Source organism: Micrasema longulum, unplaced genomic scaffold (assembly GCF_059751315.1).
Source record: "Micrasema longulum isolate JH-2025_06_02 unplaced genomic scaffold, ASM5975131v1 h1tg000850l, whole genome shotgun sequence".
Taxonomy (NCBI): Eukaryota; Metazoa; Arthropoda; class Insecta; order Trichoptera; family Brachycentridae; genus Micrasema; species Micrasema longulum.
This window is the reverse complement of record NW_028278042.1, coordinates 202,636-219,343: the sequence shown is the minus strand read 5'-3', so window position 1 is coordinate 219,343 and position 16,708 is coordinate 202,636. Positions and strand designations below refer to the sequence as shown.

Genomic DNA, 16,708 nt, shown 5'->3' with positions numbered 1-16,708 from the left:
TTCCTTAAATTCCTTCTGTACGAAATAATAGGATGTAACTTGTGTGTAACCACTTAATAAATAAATTGAACATCCATCTTTCTCATTTAACCTCAAATCAATTCACGCCCACCCGTCCTATACTGTAAACACAGCTTTTATTGTAGCAATGATATATCTTTCTGTTTTTAGGACGAATGCTCCGTGCAGAGACTGATGGACGCCTGCATCACGGACGAGGAGAAGCTGTATCTCTGCGTGTCCTCGCCGACCATCAAGGACAAGCCGGTCCAGATCCGACCTTGGCGGCTCGGGGACGCGGACTTCGTGCTGGACGCCAGCATGCCGCTGGACCCGCGCAAGACCGTCTTCGTGGGCGGAGTGCCGCGCCCCCTCAAGGCGGCGGAGCTGGCCACCATCATGGACAGGCTGTACGGGGGAGTGTGCTATGCGGGGATTGATACGGATCCTGAACTCAAATATCCCAAGGTATGGGCAATAGTATTTTATCATCATCATACCTCTTTCTGCGCCCAGTCGGACATAGGAGTCTGCGTTTGTAAACCAAATTCAGCGTATCTCGATTGTCTGTTACGTTAAGGGAATGAAAAATTAAAAATGTTATATTTATCTATGTATTTATATAAACGCCTAGTGGGAAATTTTGAGGACATATTCATACATAGAAAATTATTATAAAAGAAAGTAGAAAGGCACAATGGTATAAAGTAGACTCGGTGGGAGTGGAAACGGGAGAGAGGTGTTTATAATTGAATTTGATTCAGTGATCGTTTGAAAGAAGACAACATGTTATCAAAGAAATCAAGACTGGTATGTTTGTTGGCAGACCTGAGAATTTTGGGAGTAGGGGAATGAAAACCATAGTTAGTTCTATGGTTATCTGTATGAAAGATTGAGTTTTGTCTGAGGTTTCTAGTTGGGATATTTAATTTTATCGAGCTCAGCAGTTCAGGCGCATCAAAAAAGGAGTGTAGAAATTTGAATAGGACTAGAAGGTCGGATTTATTTCAACGATCTTGAAGAAAATATATATTTTAGCTAGTTTTTTACTCATTTTACTTATATTGATTTCTGGATTAGCCCAAATTCTTGCCTATCTTTCTCAAAAATCGACGTTGAACTGATTCAATATTCTTGATGTGAACATCATAATACGGAGACCAGATAACAGAGGAATACTCTAGGTGCGGGCGAACTAGGGAACAGAAGAGAGTTTTAAGGGTATTGGTATTTTTAAAAGCAGTTGTGCTTCTTTTAATAAATCCATGGAGTTTTAAGGATTGCATGTTCAATATGCGTTGTAAAAGAAAGTTTAGTGTCAAGCATAATACCTAAATCTCGTATATTAGACACAGATGATAATATTTCATCGTTCAGTGATTAGTCTTTATGATTGGATTTTCCAGACGAAAAAATCTCATAGCATTGCACTTACTTAAGTTGAGATGTAGATTATTATACTACGCTTTAATTCAATATTCAATCGAAAATGGTATCATAGGATGGGGAGGAGTCTCGGACGTGCAAAGTCGCTCAATTGAAATTGCACAGAAAAGTAAAATTAAGATCATGTACAAAAAACATGGACTGTTTATTAGTAATGAACTATACGTAGAGAGTGGAGTCCTTAGTTTTAGAAAATTATATATATTTCAGTTTCTGAAATATGTTTAAAGAAAAAGGGGATTATTTAGTAATAATTTTAATTGAATTAGCAATAGATCTGATAGTTTACTGTCAGTTCCAGGATGCAGAACTAAGTTCGCACAGAGACATTCTTTACATGTTGGTCAGAGATCCTTCAATCTCTTACCTAAGGAATTACAAAACATTAATTCTTTGGTACAGTTTAAAGTAGGTTCGAGGTTTTGGATAAGCATGAAACGAACAGATAGACGCCTTTTTAAAATAAATTCAAATTTAAAATAAAATAAATACTGCAAATAAATCATGTTTTTGTAATAGCAGCATATTATATACGGTATGGCTTAATTTTAAGATGTATCTGAAATACTTGAATCAGTACACCATATACAATATTTGGGAATAATAATTGACAAATATTTTAAATAAACAGAACGCATCTTTATATATATGATTCCTCTGTACGTGAAAAAGTCACCGTACTCCTAAACGGCTTAACCGATTTAGTTGCGGTTTTCAGAGAAATATAGATCTTTGCGCTGTGCGTGTTCGTAGGCATTAAAATCTTCATTACTTCAGGTGAAATAATTCAATTAGATGAATCTCACTCGCATTAATAAAGGTTTCAGCTCTTTAACTTCACAAACATGAACAGATGAAAGAATTGAAGAAATATAGTTGTTCAAATATAGGCAGAATGGTGAATGTTACACAGTGTGTAAAGTGGCCACTTAAACCAGCCATTGACAGGTCATAAGCCCTGTAGATCTAGACTTCTAAATGACCTTCTCTTAAATGTTCTTCATCTCTGTTGTAATATGTTAACCTTTGATTGAAACTGGGAGACAAAGATAATCTTTGATAGTGTTATTGATTGATTTGGTGTTTATTTTGTAGAACTCCATATTTAAACTTATAATTAGAAATCAAACACTGATCTGAGTCTACTGAATACTTCATTTTATTTTTACAAATATAAACATATAAAAATAAAACTTCGTGACAACTGTTTCGCCTTATTAGGGCATTTTCAAACGAATGTGAAGATTAAACTTCTTAGATTTTCACGGCCGTTAAGATGCACAATAAGTTTTTCTGGGTTATTATGCCGTGTGTCGTTCGTACTCTCTACCGACGTTTCGGATCGCGTTACAGCGTCCATCATCAGTTGATGTTTCAACATCAACCCTGATGATGGACGCTGTAACGCGATCCGAAACGTCGGTAGAGAGTACGAACGACACACGGCATAATAACCCAGAAAAACTTATTGTGCAATGTGAAGATTATTTGGATTGAATGTCCTTATATAGTTATATAATTCAAGGTACTTAAGTAGAAAATAAAAATAATCTTATGAACTATAGCATGTACATTAATCATAATTGAGGGAAAAACCGATGGTTAAGGGTGAGGATAAGTGTTTAATAGGTAATGGGGAATTTAGGTATTTATATTTGAATTTCGGGGAAAATATAACAAAGTAAGTATTTATTGACATACAAGTATGTATTGTGAGATAATTAATGAATCCTTATAGTTTTGTAAATTTAGATAATTGTTGTCGAAAAAATATCAATAATATTATAACAGGTTGCTGTTCATTTTAATTTTAAAACATGATTGAAATATTATGAGAAAATTTATATAAACATAAATGTATTATCATATCAAGTTTTATTTTTATATGTTTATATTTGTAAAAATAAAATAAAGTATTCAGTAGACTCAAATCAGTGTTTGATTTCTAATTATAAGTTTTGATAGTGTTGTTTGGTTAATAATTAAATTTGTTTCAGGGTGCCGGGAGAGTCGCATTCAGCAACCAACAGAGCTACATAGCTGCAATTTCAGCTAGATTTGTGCAGTTACAACATGGTGACATCGACAAGCGAGTTGAGGTATATTATTATTTATATCACTACAGAGATGGGTAGAATTTTTGTTTCAAGATTATGGATATTCGAGCGTTGACCTGTCATAGGTTGGGTTCAAATGGCCACTTTTTATGTAGAATTCTACAACATTCCCCATTCCGCTTATTAGCGAATATCCAGATCGGTGACATTTTTTGGTTTTTGTATATATGTCATGAAACAAGGAAAGCTTTCGCTAGCGCGTTTGGAGCGCCATCTATGTATTTGATATTGAGGTTAAGTATAAATATGTAAATATATATACACATACCAAAAATAATATTGAGTTGAGGTATATTGATCAATAGATGTTTGTTCATATCTGTATGATACACCAATTAATGGGTAAACACATCAAAGATGTATCTTAGAATACAGCTTGCCCAACACATAAGCAGTCTCCTTGGAGATGCCCACATACAAGGAAAAATTACTTGTCGCCGAACGAAAAAAGTTTCTCGAATAAGCTCTTTGTAGTCTGGTTTCAAGAAGACAATTGAAACGTGCATAATATGAACTTTATTGGATTGAGGGAAACAGGGAAGTGAATTTTCACTGAATTTTCACTGACTGGGACTCAATTTTTTATGGTGTCGTCTCAGGTGGATATAACTAATGCTTCGCATAATTTCAGGATTGCCAACGATACCTCGCAACAATGGAAATAAATGCGCAGTTAGATACACATCTCTTCTGGCCTGTGAACTGTTGAAACCAAGCGTACCCAGAGAAACTCAGTGGGAGAGAGCCATGGTTTATATCCGATCTCCGTCAAATGGAATTTGTACCAAAATTTCTATCATTAGAGAGTAATTGAACTCACATGGTCCCCAAATCATCGTGTGACTCTCAAGTCTACTCCGCACGAATATATTGTGAATGAGTTGAGACGCTTTATAGTCCAGATCAAAAGTTCCAAAGTTCGAATCCTGCCCACGACTTGTTTATAATTTTTTAACTGTTTTTTACGTCTAAAGGGGAAATTCGAAACTCCAAAATTAAAGCATTTGGGTAAATCGTAGAAATGTAAAAAAAAATCTTCAACCTTTGTGTGGCTATAATGCTATATGAGTCTTAATAGAATACGAGACTTTATATTTCTCTTTTATTTGTTTAAATAATTGAAATTTCATATTATAAGTCGTATTTTGCTACAGTATGCTTAAATTCCTTTCCGTCTACTGTTGGACATGGGGGTGCTTTATGACATACTTAGTGGACGATAGTTCGGCTCTTTTGTCGGAGCTATCATTAAATGTCCCCGGCTACCGCACCCGTCACACGTCGAGCTCTCTATTTCATCTGCCAGCAGTTCGTACGAACTATGCCCAGAACTCTCCACTTATACGTTTTGTTAGTGAATATAATTTGAACTTTCCCCTTATTGATCCATTTGATTGTAAAAAAATAACATTTAAAATGCGCGTCTTAAAACATACTTTTTTGTCTTATACTTAGTTTCAATAATAAAGTCTTATTTTATCTTATCTTATTTTATTATATTTTATCTCTGATTCTTAATATTTTAAATAAATTTGTATTTTCGACACTTGACACTTGTGCAATATTTACACACATGTCCACCCTCATTCCAATTTAACACCCACCCTCTCACTCACTTACACTCACACAAACACACTAGTATGTATTGTACGTGTATTTAATGAATTTCTGTGGATATCTGTCATTGGTTTTATTCTCTGTATATTTTATTTGTTGTATTTTTGTTAAATGTATTACTGTTGATATCCCCAATAAATAAAAAATAAAATAAAATAAAAAATATTAAAAAAATTATCAGATTTAGTTGTCAAATACTTGTATTTTAGACAACTGCTTTTTGCTAAATATAACAAGCGTTTCAGCACTGCTTCTAAACGATTTTTTTGACACAGTCTTTTGAGAGTTGAAAAACATCTAAATGATGCATTTTGAAAACTGATTTTGATTGAATAGGTCAAGCCATACGTCCTAGACGACCAGATGTGTGACGAATGCCAGGGGGCGCGCTGCGGAGGGAAGTTCGCCCCATTTTTCTGCGCCAACGTCACCTGTCTCCAGGTAATTATTTATAATTTAATTATTATACTTTTGCAAGATCGACTACTGACGAATAATGAATTGGCGGCCTCCGTGGTGTAGTGGTCAAGACGTTTGACTCACGCACGAAAGGTTCCGGGTTCGATTCCCGGTGAGAACACAAAAAAAAAAGATTTTCTGTAATGTAATTCACCACTGTAATTAGGCCTCCTGGCCTGTTGTGGTGCAAAAAAAATGTAAAATAAATAAAAAATAAACAATATTTTTTATACTGCATCAAATTTCTCTCCCTAAGAAGTTTTCAAAATCAATGATGTACCAAGCTTATGTTAAAATACTTAAAGACTTAAAAGACTTATACATTGCCTTCTCTTAAATGTTCTTCATCTCTGTTGTAATACGATGTTAATATGTTAATATAAACAGCTCCCCAGGGAGTTGAATCCAGTCCTTGTCTACAAAAATGTGGACAAACTCAAAATATTGTTGATAAATTACCTGGTCCATGAAGAAGTATAGAAATTGAAAAAATAATATTTTCAGGCGTTGCCTAGTAATTCAATTAGATGAATCTCACCCGCATAAATAAAGGTTTCAGCTCTTTAACTTCACAAACATCAACAGATGAAAGAATTGAAGGAATATAGATGTTCAAATATAGGCAGAATGGTGAATGTTACACAGTGTATAAAGTGGCCACTTAAACCAGCCATTGACGGGTCATAAGCCCTGTAGATGCCTAGACTTCTATATTACCTTCTCTTAAATGTTTTTCATCTCTGTTGTAATATATTAATTATGTTAAAAGCATGATGACGAACCTTACCAGACGAGACATGACATGACTAGTCCTTAAAACATTTTAATGGTAAAGTATGGGGAAATTTTTCTGACCTATGCTATATGTTTGTACTAAAATATTATGGTTGTCAAGAAAACTTGACTTTCTGCTCAGATTTATTACCCCTAGAGAAGCCCTTAAGCTTTATTACATTGAACAAAAAAGAGTTCAAATTTTTTTTTTCGTTTTATTTTGGTCTTGAGTTTAAAAACAAACGTGTAATGGACTGTTTTGGATTGCGCTCGCAATTCTCAACCCAAGTACTTACGGCCCGTCGTATTGTGGTAATCTGTAGCTAACTTCGTGGTCAATAATCTTGAAATGGTTTTTCTCCATTTCCATAATCTATTAGGTTATATTAGTTTTAGGTATACTGAAATCTGAAAATAACACGTTTCAAAAATTCAATAAGGTTTTTTTAAACATTAATTAAACAATACGTTTTAGTAATTTAACTATATTTTTTGTTATTAGAACGCCTTTTTGATAAAATTTTACTTACTTGGCGCATAATATATTACGCAAAAGATAGTAAATAACCCTGGGGAACACAAATTTCTTTGCCTTTGATTTGACACACGTTTTTAATTAATTTCAAGGTTTTGAATCAAAAAATAACCTTTGTTTTTGTTCGTCCGGACAAAGATGTATAAACCAAAATATTTTTTATAAAAAAATGTGTCTCTTTCTTCTCTAAGTGCCCTGTCAGGTATCCCTATAGATGACAATCATTCTGGCGAAGATCTCTGTGTCCTGTGCTGCCCGTAAAATCTTCTCTGCAGTCCAGTCTCGAATGCTACGCAGCCAGAACGTTTGCCTTCTTCCAGCCACTCGGCGAACCTCAATCTTGCCCTAAAAAATCAAATGGAGCAAGTGGTTGGATTATCCGTGCATTTTTTACCCCAGATATATTTTTTTTAAACTTTAATGGTTGTTAAGAGTTTTATCATCGTTTTAGCTCAATTTAAAACTTCTGGGTTCACTATCGGGTCTGTCCAAGAATCTTAAGCATCTTGCGATGTAACCACATCTCAAAAGATTCCAGCTTGTTTACAGTATTAACCTTTGGAGTCCAAGTCTCTCAGCCATACAACAATACAAACCACACATAACTGTTTTTCATTTTTGTCTTATTTTCAAGTTTAGTACTATCGCTGCACAAGAGGGATTCCATTTTGATAAAAGCGGCTCTAGCTGCCACAATTTCAGTTGAATCAGTTTGGATCAAAGGTCTCTGTTAGAACGCTACCAAAATACTTAAATTGGTCTACTATTTCAATGTTACCCACCTCTTTAGCGAGAAAACGCCGAGTAGTCAAGTAAGCCAAATATTATACATTTTGTTACACAGGCAACTGTTGGACATAGTTGTTCGTCAAATGCATCCACACTATTTAACAGCTCCCGAAGATCGATTATGGTGTCCCCTAGCAAATCAGAGTCGTTGACGTGCCTATTCTTACTCTTTTTCATAGAGGTAAGGGTCAGTGCTATGCATTATGAAAGCTTCTGACGTCACTGCAGCTTGTTAAGATGTATCGTGATGGATCCCCGTGAAAAGATCTCTTCTTTCAAGTCCAGATGCATAAAGTATCGGGTTATTTGGTAGAAAGCGAGTTCTTGAACATCCTTAGGTTTAACCAGTGATCCCCGGAAACGAGGCTCCTTTTATTGTGTAAAACGTCACATCCACATATAATGTGTTTATGTGTTTCCTCATCTATACTGCAGAATCACATCTTAAAGTTTCAAAAAGGTTCATTCTAGCAAGGTGTTTGTTCAAACTGCAGTGCCCTGGGCGGGCTCTGGTGGTAACCTATTGACGTGCCTCATATGTTAAACTAAATTTGATTTATTTAATTTCAGTACTACTGTGAACACTGTTGGGCCACTATTCACAGCCGACCAGGCAGAGAATTCCACAAGCCCCTGGTCAAGGAAGGCGCTGACAGGCCCAGAGCTGTTCCCTTCCGCTGGTGTTAGCCATCCCATGAAGACACCACAGTGCACCATCAGCGACCGCAGCGCAAGGCTGCCATGCCCAGGACTCCACACAATTAAAAAACAAACAAAATCGACGTTTTTTGTAGAAATTTCAAGATCATAGTTAATTTTGGTACAATCTCTAATACTTCTTGGTTACGTTTGACGTATTTCCTATTTTACATGCCGCTGTAATTTTAAGTTCCATAGAAAAAAGTTCAATTTTTGCTTTCGTCAAAATGAACAAATTTGTCGCATGTAAACGATAAATGGAACAAATATTTGACAAAAACGCGTTGTTCTATGACCCAGTTGCAGTACCAAAAATAAAGTTAAGAATGCTTGTTGAATAATTATTGCGTTTTCGTCCAAATGAACAAAATTCGTTTCATGTAAACGTTAAATGGAACAATTGTTTTGAAAAAAATTGGTTCTGGTTACGCTACCAAAAGTTAAGTTAAAAGCAGTTAGTAAAATAATGGTTACATTTTCGTCGAATTGAACAAAATTTCATTCAACCTGATTTTACCATTTTGACGAAAATATTGATCAAATGTTGATTGTAATTATCCAATTAAATGTCTTGAAGATGCTTAGGCAAGTTCGCTCACTGATCAACTGAGGAATTATAAAGACTTAACCAAGAGTATTTTGAGTATTCCCAAATGTGTGTAGACTAATTCTGAAATTCTAACTCTTACAAATTCATCTAACGAGGCCAATACCTCAAGAGAGACGAAGAAAATGATTTTTCGATGGATACGCAAACCCAGATAAAGAAATTATTTGATGATGCAAAGGGCACTGCATTGGTACATCACCATCAAATAATTTATTTGACAAACATAACTGTATTCTTCATCCACCCGGACACAGATAAACTAAATTATTTCGTGTAACAAACATGAGATACGTTGCAGTTGGTGTACCAACAAAGTGCCCTATGTACCATTAGCCGCAGAAATAGAATGATGATGATGATGGATTCCTTTATAGCGGTTCAGAGATCTATCAAAAGAGTCTTATAGCCTTCCTCTCTGTTGAGAAATTAGTCACTCCAAAGACATTTGATTGACACTAAGTATGGAAATTATTACTGAATTCCAACCATCTCGGTATTTTGGTGCAAATATCTCAAAAAAGATTGAGAAATTCTCAAGAAAAGATTTATGGAAGTCTGGACAGTAATGTATTTTCACACATCGGGAAAAACGTTGAAATTGTATTTTGAAGTTAAATATTTAAATAGGTTTTTTACGATTCCAACGATAAATATCTCTATGAACACCGACTAGAGCTCTTTGCTACTATCCGTAATCCTGTTATAGGTCCTGTCAGATTTTCAGATCTGGTCTCTTCTAAAATGAGTGTCAAGGCTTTAAAATAGTTTTGTAATAATCTCGGCGAATCGATTATGTCCAATCAATTTAGTCCCAGTCAGTGAATATTTCACTTTCCTCTTTTTTACAATAAAATGAAGTGCATATTACGAACCTCTGGATAACCTTCTTTCGGCACACAGATGCCAAGGCTACGAGATTACAGAAAGTTCCTTCAGGCTGTTTTTCTCGTTCAGTTACGAGCTGTTTTTCTTTGTATGTGGGCACCGCTATGGAGACTCAAGTCCTCACATGCGGAGTGCGGCATGTGGTAGTAAACCTATCATTTCCTGTATTAATTTACAAAGATTTATTGACAGTCAAAATGTAAATTTAAATCTATTTACTTTTCATAAAAATATAAGCATATAAAGTTTGACATACAACTTTTCGATACATCAATGTTCAAACTTAAGAGAAATTCATACGTCTTGGCTTTCATCGTCTTTTCTACTGAATTTGTTTTTTTTTTTTCTACTTGCATAAAACAAGTATCTTTCTAGAGGACTTTTTAAAACAACTGCTAATTACAATAGTTGATCAATATGCTCTTCCCCTGACCTATTTCAAAATGGATGATAAATATCTTTTGTGCTTATTTTTGACGCAGTCTCCCCGAACCTGCATGCACTTATTTCAGCGATGCTCCAACATATCTATAGCTTCCTGGTAGACCGTTTGTCCGATCCCTGCCAATCACTCATGACCTCATTGTCGTCCTCTTCGCAAATATCCCTTAAGTTTAAGGAATAGCTGGTAGTCACCGGAGGCTAAATCAGATGAATATGTGAGAAGTATTAGTGTCAACCAATTCAACTCCAGCATCGTGAATATGAGCCATGGACACTTACGCCTTGTTTGCTGCACGAGTCGTGGCCAAAGGTTGGTCAAGTGGTCTATCCGTAAGCTGTAGAAATGTCTGAGCATCGTTAGAAGAAGTGCATACTCCAGGGAACTACGTCAAAATATGAGGTTAAAAATATTTTCTTATCCACTTCGAAATACATAGGTCAAAGAAATAGTGTTTCAATCAACCCCCGTATTGAAATAGTATTGCATACATGTTTAGATCAAAAAGATATGATTTGTATACGATACCGAAGCTAAACATATTCTAAAACTGACACGCACATAGGATTGTGAGATTGGTCTATAAAGAATAACTAACCCCTTTTCATGCCACCAATGAATGTCAAAACTATCGCGCATGGGAGTGTAATATCCAAACCAAGCAGATATAGAAAATCGAAAAATGCCATTCATGAATGTGGAAGAAACGTAAAAATGCTTTAATTACACAGTAATTGTAAAAAACAGAACAGATGAATCGTTTTTAAATATAAATCATTTTAATCAATAAGTAGGTCATTCCAATTTTTTTTAATACGTTAACACATTGACAGTCAATCTCGTAGCTGTGGCAACAAGTTAAATAAAAAATATGAACCAAGAAAATATGCTTACTACCGCCACTCGCAAGAATGTATCGTGATTCGCTATTCTTTATTTTGAATTGTTGAGGGCAATGTTAGCTTAATACGAGATACGAGATGCAGCTAATAAATGAATGACGTGTTCATTTATTTGACACAATAATCACATTCATGAATGTTTGTTTTCTTAAATATTTTAGGAGTCCAAATGCACGTAATCTTTAAATAAAAGTTCTGTTAAAAGTATTTGGCTATCTCAACGATCTAATTTTGTATTGTTCGGACCTTTGATATTTTTTTTTCTATGGTTTATTTTGTATATGCTTTAAAAATATATCTTTTTGATTTAACACATGTTTAGCTCCAAAATAAAACTAAGATTTCTACAAAACCTAGAAATAGGCGATAAAATCTAATTTTTATGTCACTCTCAGTGCCTGGCCGTAGTGGCGAGCGTTTTGCGGCGCGGCGCGGGCGCGGTGAACTCAAACATTTGGTAACGAGTGAAGTGTCTATATTGACGGCGTACCGCGCCTGCACCGCGCTGCAAAATGCACGCTTTTATGGCCAAGCACATAACGTATTTTGATGCTGAACACCAAACAATTTTTTTTACGCATTTTTGTTAATAAATTGGCATTAAACCACTTTAGTTTTAAGTTTTGTGCTACGCCGACCGATTTTAAGGTTACTACATCGTCATTAGTACTTTATCACCGTAATGATCATTCTGATGATAAAGTGCACTGCATTAGTAACCCAATGAGGAATTCCACTGTTTTCTAATATTTTTTTTAGTATTAGCCTACTATTTAACCAAGCAAAAATGTATATATATATATATATATTTGTGCGTTGTTTACAAATATATGATTTTTTAAAGTTACATTTATCAAATACCGCGCCAAATGACTAATCAGTGAGTCTCTTTTCAGTAGTAACGTCATGAAACGGTTGGCGTTCTTACTTTCACTGACCGCGGTAAGATGTATTTCTCCAGCCAATAACAAAACTGACAAGAATCTATGGAATATTGCTTTGATTACTTCATTTGGTTGATCGTAATTTGCTCATTTCTATGTTATGGTTGTTTTTACGAACGTTTTGATTTAGAAAAACCTAGAAAGTTGACAAAATCTCTGGTTGAAATGTCAACTAAGTATTATTTGCCGGATTTCAGGTCGTAGATCGTAATCGAATTATTCGCCGCCAAATCACCAATCACAAATTATACTCTTTTTTTTCTATGGTCAAAACGTTCCTTACAAGGTGCGGGGGCTTTAAAGCGGAAACCGGAAATACTACACGTAGATATAAGGAGTGACGTCATTATTTACGATTTTAAAATGAATACTGTTTTTAACATTTTTTTTTATTTTTGCGTTCGTTTTTGAGATATTTCACTACTCCAAAATTTTTAAATATTCACGTGTACACGGAAACATTTTTAAAATTTAATTCCGGGTTGGACTGGAATTCCTCATTGCAGCGTATCTTGATATTTTTTCATTACATGAAGAATATATGGTCAATCTTCGTCAGGACTTTCGCGACACTGTTTTTTTTTATCTCCTTTATATTCTTCCTAAAATACGTAAATAATAAAGGATCGTAAGTCAGAACTAAAGTGGTTTATATTGAAATTGTATTGACGAAATTGTTGTAAATGTGATATTCCATTTTGAATTGCTTACGCAGGGTTTTTCATCTACCTTCGTACCTTGGCATGTGAAACAAACCATCAAATTTATAACCCTAACTCGGACGCACCGGAGGTGCTATTCTGAATCTTCTCTACCCCCTAGAGAGTAGTTAAATTGTCAATTTTAATTTCTTGCATGCGATTGCACTTTGCTACATACATGACCCTACTAATGATTTAAACGTCAAATGAGGTAAAAAAAAAACTGTTAAAAACGGGAAAAAAATACAGTTTCAACCAATATAAGTGTGTAGGGTAATGTTTAAGATCGCAATAATGTTCTAAATGAATATTCATGTTTGGTTTCTCGTGTTCGTATATTTTCAAAGTTAAATCATCAGTGTGGCCATTTATGAAGCAAAGTGCAATCGCATGCAAAAAATTAAAATTGACAATTTAACCACTCTCTAGGGGGTAGAGAAGATTCAGAATAGCACCTCCGGTGCGTCCGAGTAAGGGTTGTAAATTTCCCATTCATAATTTTGCGAAATTTGAATAAATAAAATAACATCAAATATTTCAAAAGACTTAAATATAATCTTGTCATTTTGATTTAAGACAAAAAACTACGTTCGAATTGAAAAAAAATGGAAATTGTGGATTATTGAGTTAAATAACAAAATCCCTCGTATTAATTACAAAATAAATGAAAATAAGACATCTTTGATAGTGATTTGTATTGAAAAGTCGAAATTTGTCAATCTGACTTTTAATGATTTAAAAAATAATTTGTAAATTAATGTTATATTATTATTTAGTTACGATTGAGTATATATATGAACAAAAGCGAAAGTCTATATGTTTATGTGATTGAATAATTTGGTAGAATCTCCTTCACATCAATAAATGTTTCAGCTGTTCTATTCCAAAAAGCAACAGATGGAAAAATTATAGGAATGCAAATGTTTAAACAAAACAAAACTGCAATATTAATATCGTTTCGAGGTTAAGTAAATATCCTATTTCGTTTTGCTGCTAAAAAGCGCATGGATGATCGGAATTCGCCTAAAAATTGACTCTATTCCATTTTTAAAAATATTTTCCATGTCTGCCTAATTTTAAAAAAATACATAAATTTCTGTCGGTTTTTCTCCATCACACATGGTTTCCAAGATACGGACATTTATAATTTTAAACATTTTCCATTCTTAACTGCACGATATTCAAACATTCTGACTTACCTGGAAACTGTGAGAAACATTTTTGATTGCTTACCAAGCTGCGTCTTCGGTGGATTCAAAAATTCGTCAAACTTTTCATCCCGCATTTGTGATCGTATTTGCAAATATTCGTTCTTTAATTTTTGCATTACTAATTTAAGGAACCTTTTGTTTGAGGTACACGAAACTGCGAGAATCGTCCATGGCTTTGACGTCGTTCTGTTGGTGATAGCGAAATATACATATAGTGGATTTACTCGCTTTTGTTTATATGTGACTAAATTGTTAGATACATAGAGTTCTGTCCGGCCTGCGTGCGTTTAGTAACAAAGTTGAATAACTAATCACTAAATTAGTGGCGGATAGGATGCATTATGTAACTTTGTTGAGTATTGCTTCTACTAAGTAGTAAAAATTATTATAATTTAGTAAAATATTTTCATGTTTACCTATGAAATTTTGTCTTTTTTTTTTACTGTTAATTCGGCTTAAAATAATAAATTTAGAATACAAATTATAAATAAATAAAATGGCCGGCGAGTGCAATAGAAAATTAGCCTGTAAAACGTTTTTAAATGTCATTTTTGCATTTTATCAAGGGAAAAATTATCGGTTTTTATCTGCGTTCAATGTATTACTGGGTGGACAATAATTGCGACATATTAAACTAAATATAAATAACATTGCAATAAAAGGAACATGAAATAACCACTGAGTTATAATTTAATATTGACATTTGCTTCATAGAACTGTATTTTGAAATTATTTTCCAAAAAATTGGCATTGTGCGTGAAAATAGCCATGCAAAACGCATAATAGAGTAAAAAAGACTAACTGTCTACGCTAGTTAACTGTGAATTCAAAGATGCATGTTGCATCTTTTTACACTGCTTCACGTTTGCTGACTACAAGTTAGTTTCCGGAACACACGACGAGTGCTTAATCTAGTTTATAGATACATTTAAATCGAAATGGCTCAAAATTAGACAGCGGAGAGACTATCACTCCCTCTAACTTATGTTCACTGTACTTCATTGTCCTAACACTCCTATATACCTCAGTCGACGCTCATCAGTTCATGGGTTACCTCTTCATTATTCTTCTCAAAACACCATCTTAACACCTATCCACAATTCTTTATTCTTCTCTAACTCATGTAATGTCCATGCGGCTCTACTGTGGAATCATATCCCATCCTCTATTCTTTGTTTAAATGACGCCTGAAGAAACAATTATTTTCTTTTTCATCCTTAATAACTTATTTGGCAATTCTGCGTTGTCTAATAGCTTCTTTAAAAATATCAAGCTTTGGTTTTACCCTCCTGTAAACCTCGCAAAATACAGATTCAATCATTTTTACGTGGGGACAGTCAAAACTATATTATTATTAGCCATTACACCACGGAGTTTAGGTTTTGAAACATGAATGAAATGAACTTTTTTGGTTGGTTGAAGGAAATTTTCAATTAGCAATAATCTCGCCAATATACAAATATATGATATGTACATGAAGTTAAATAAATAAATTTGTCTAGGCCTAAATCATGTTCTTAAGGTAACATGATAAAACACTTGAATCCAGTAAATATTAGGCAGAAAGCGAGTATTTTCTTAGCCTTAAATTTGATCAATTGTCCCCCAAAGGTGCGGCTTTTGCTATATAAAGCATCACGTTAAAGTGTTTCATAATCTGAACTGGAGAACCTACATCTAGAAGCTTCAGCTAAATTCATTCCAGGTGGGTGTTTATTCAATCTGCTGTGTTCTTTAAGGACTCTGGTGACAGCCTTTACTTGGTTTCGGATAAGTTTCATTAGGTCGAAAGCAAACCTTTGCGAGCGCCTTTTAATACATGCACAAAGACGAAAAAAAATATTTTTTGTCCACAAAACATAGCCGTTTTTTTCAAAACATTATGGTTCAGTTATTTATTCACGATGATACTCAATCTATATCTTAAAATTATGCGTTTTTGTGCAATTTTTTGATTTGACTACACCAAATTGTAGAATCGATAATTTTTCCCATTGATAATCGCAAAATAACTCAAAATTAACAATCGAAAATCCGCGTTAATTGACTGAGAGGTATCTTGAAAATTTATCGTAAAATATGTGCAATTTTTTGTTTGGTCTGAACCTGATTTTTTAAATTCCTTTTTGATCGGTCTAGATTTTGTGTTTTATTAATGAGTTAAAAGCATATTTTGTTTTATGTTTGGATCTATCCACAAAGGTTGTATTATTCAAGTCAGTGAAATATACTTTTTTGTTTCTCTAGCTCCCGAAAACAGTCGTGAACAACGGTCCTTGTCTGCGGATCTCTGCAGTACTAAAGCCTTTTTGATTTTAACTTCTAATTTTCAAGAATCGATATCTAGAGAAGCAACGCCATTCATTATACTACTGGCCACAGCTGCAAAATAAAATAAAGTCTTAACTAACCTTACAATATTCAAAGATTGTATTGAAATTAATTCTGGTGGGGTTTTCCAAGACTTCATAGAAAAATATTGGAAATTTCAATATTGTTTTATGAGCGAAAGACAAAATTAGAGTCTGTGCAGTTAAATGCCAGCCTTTACATAAATATGTGGGATATTTATAAATG

At 34.2% G+C, this 16,708-nt stretch overlaps 1 protein-coding gene across 5 annotated transcripts in view; it reads left to right on the top strand.

The window, feature by feature from the left end:
* Positions 1-16,708, top strand: part of LOC148278627 (translational regulator orb2-like) — a 273,697-nt gene that overhangs the window by 91,032 nt on the left and 165,957 nt on the right. For 3 of the 5 annotated variants that reach the window (XM_088231119.1, XM_088231121.1, XM_088231122.1), the window contains exons 7-10: positions 172-468; positions 3,444-3,545; positions 5,517-5,621; positions 8,308-11,048. In XM_088231119.1, the coding sequence (XP_088087245.1) occupies positions 172-468; positions 3,444-3,545; positions 5,517-5,621; positions 8,308-8,424 (621 nt within the window). In that variant the 3' untranslated portion in view covers positions 8,425-11,048. Of the gene's footprint in view, positions 1-171; positions 469-3,443; positions 4,105-5,516; positions 5,622-8,307; positions 11,049-16,708 lie in introns of those variants that run through there. The other 2 variants (XR_015823137.1, XR_015823138.1) reach the window with 1 other exon arrangement.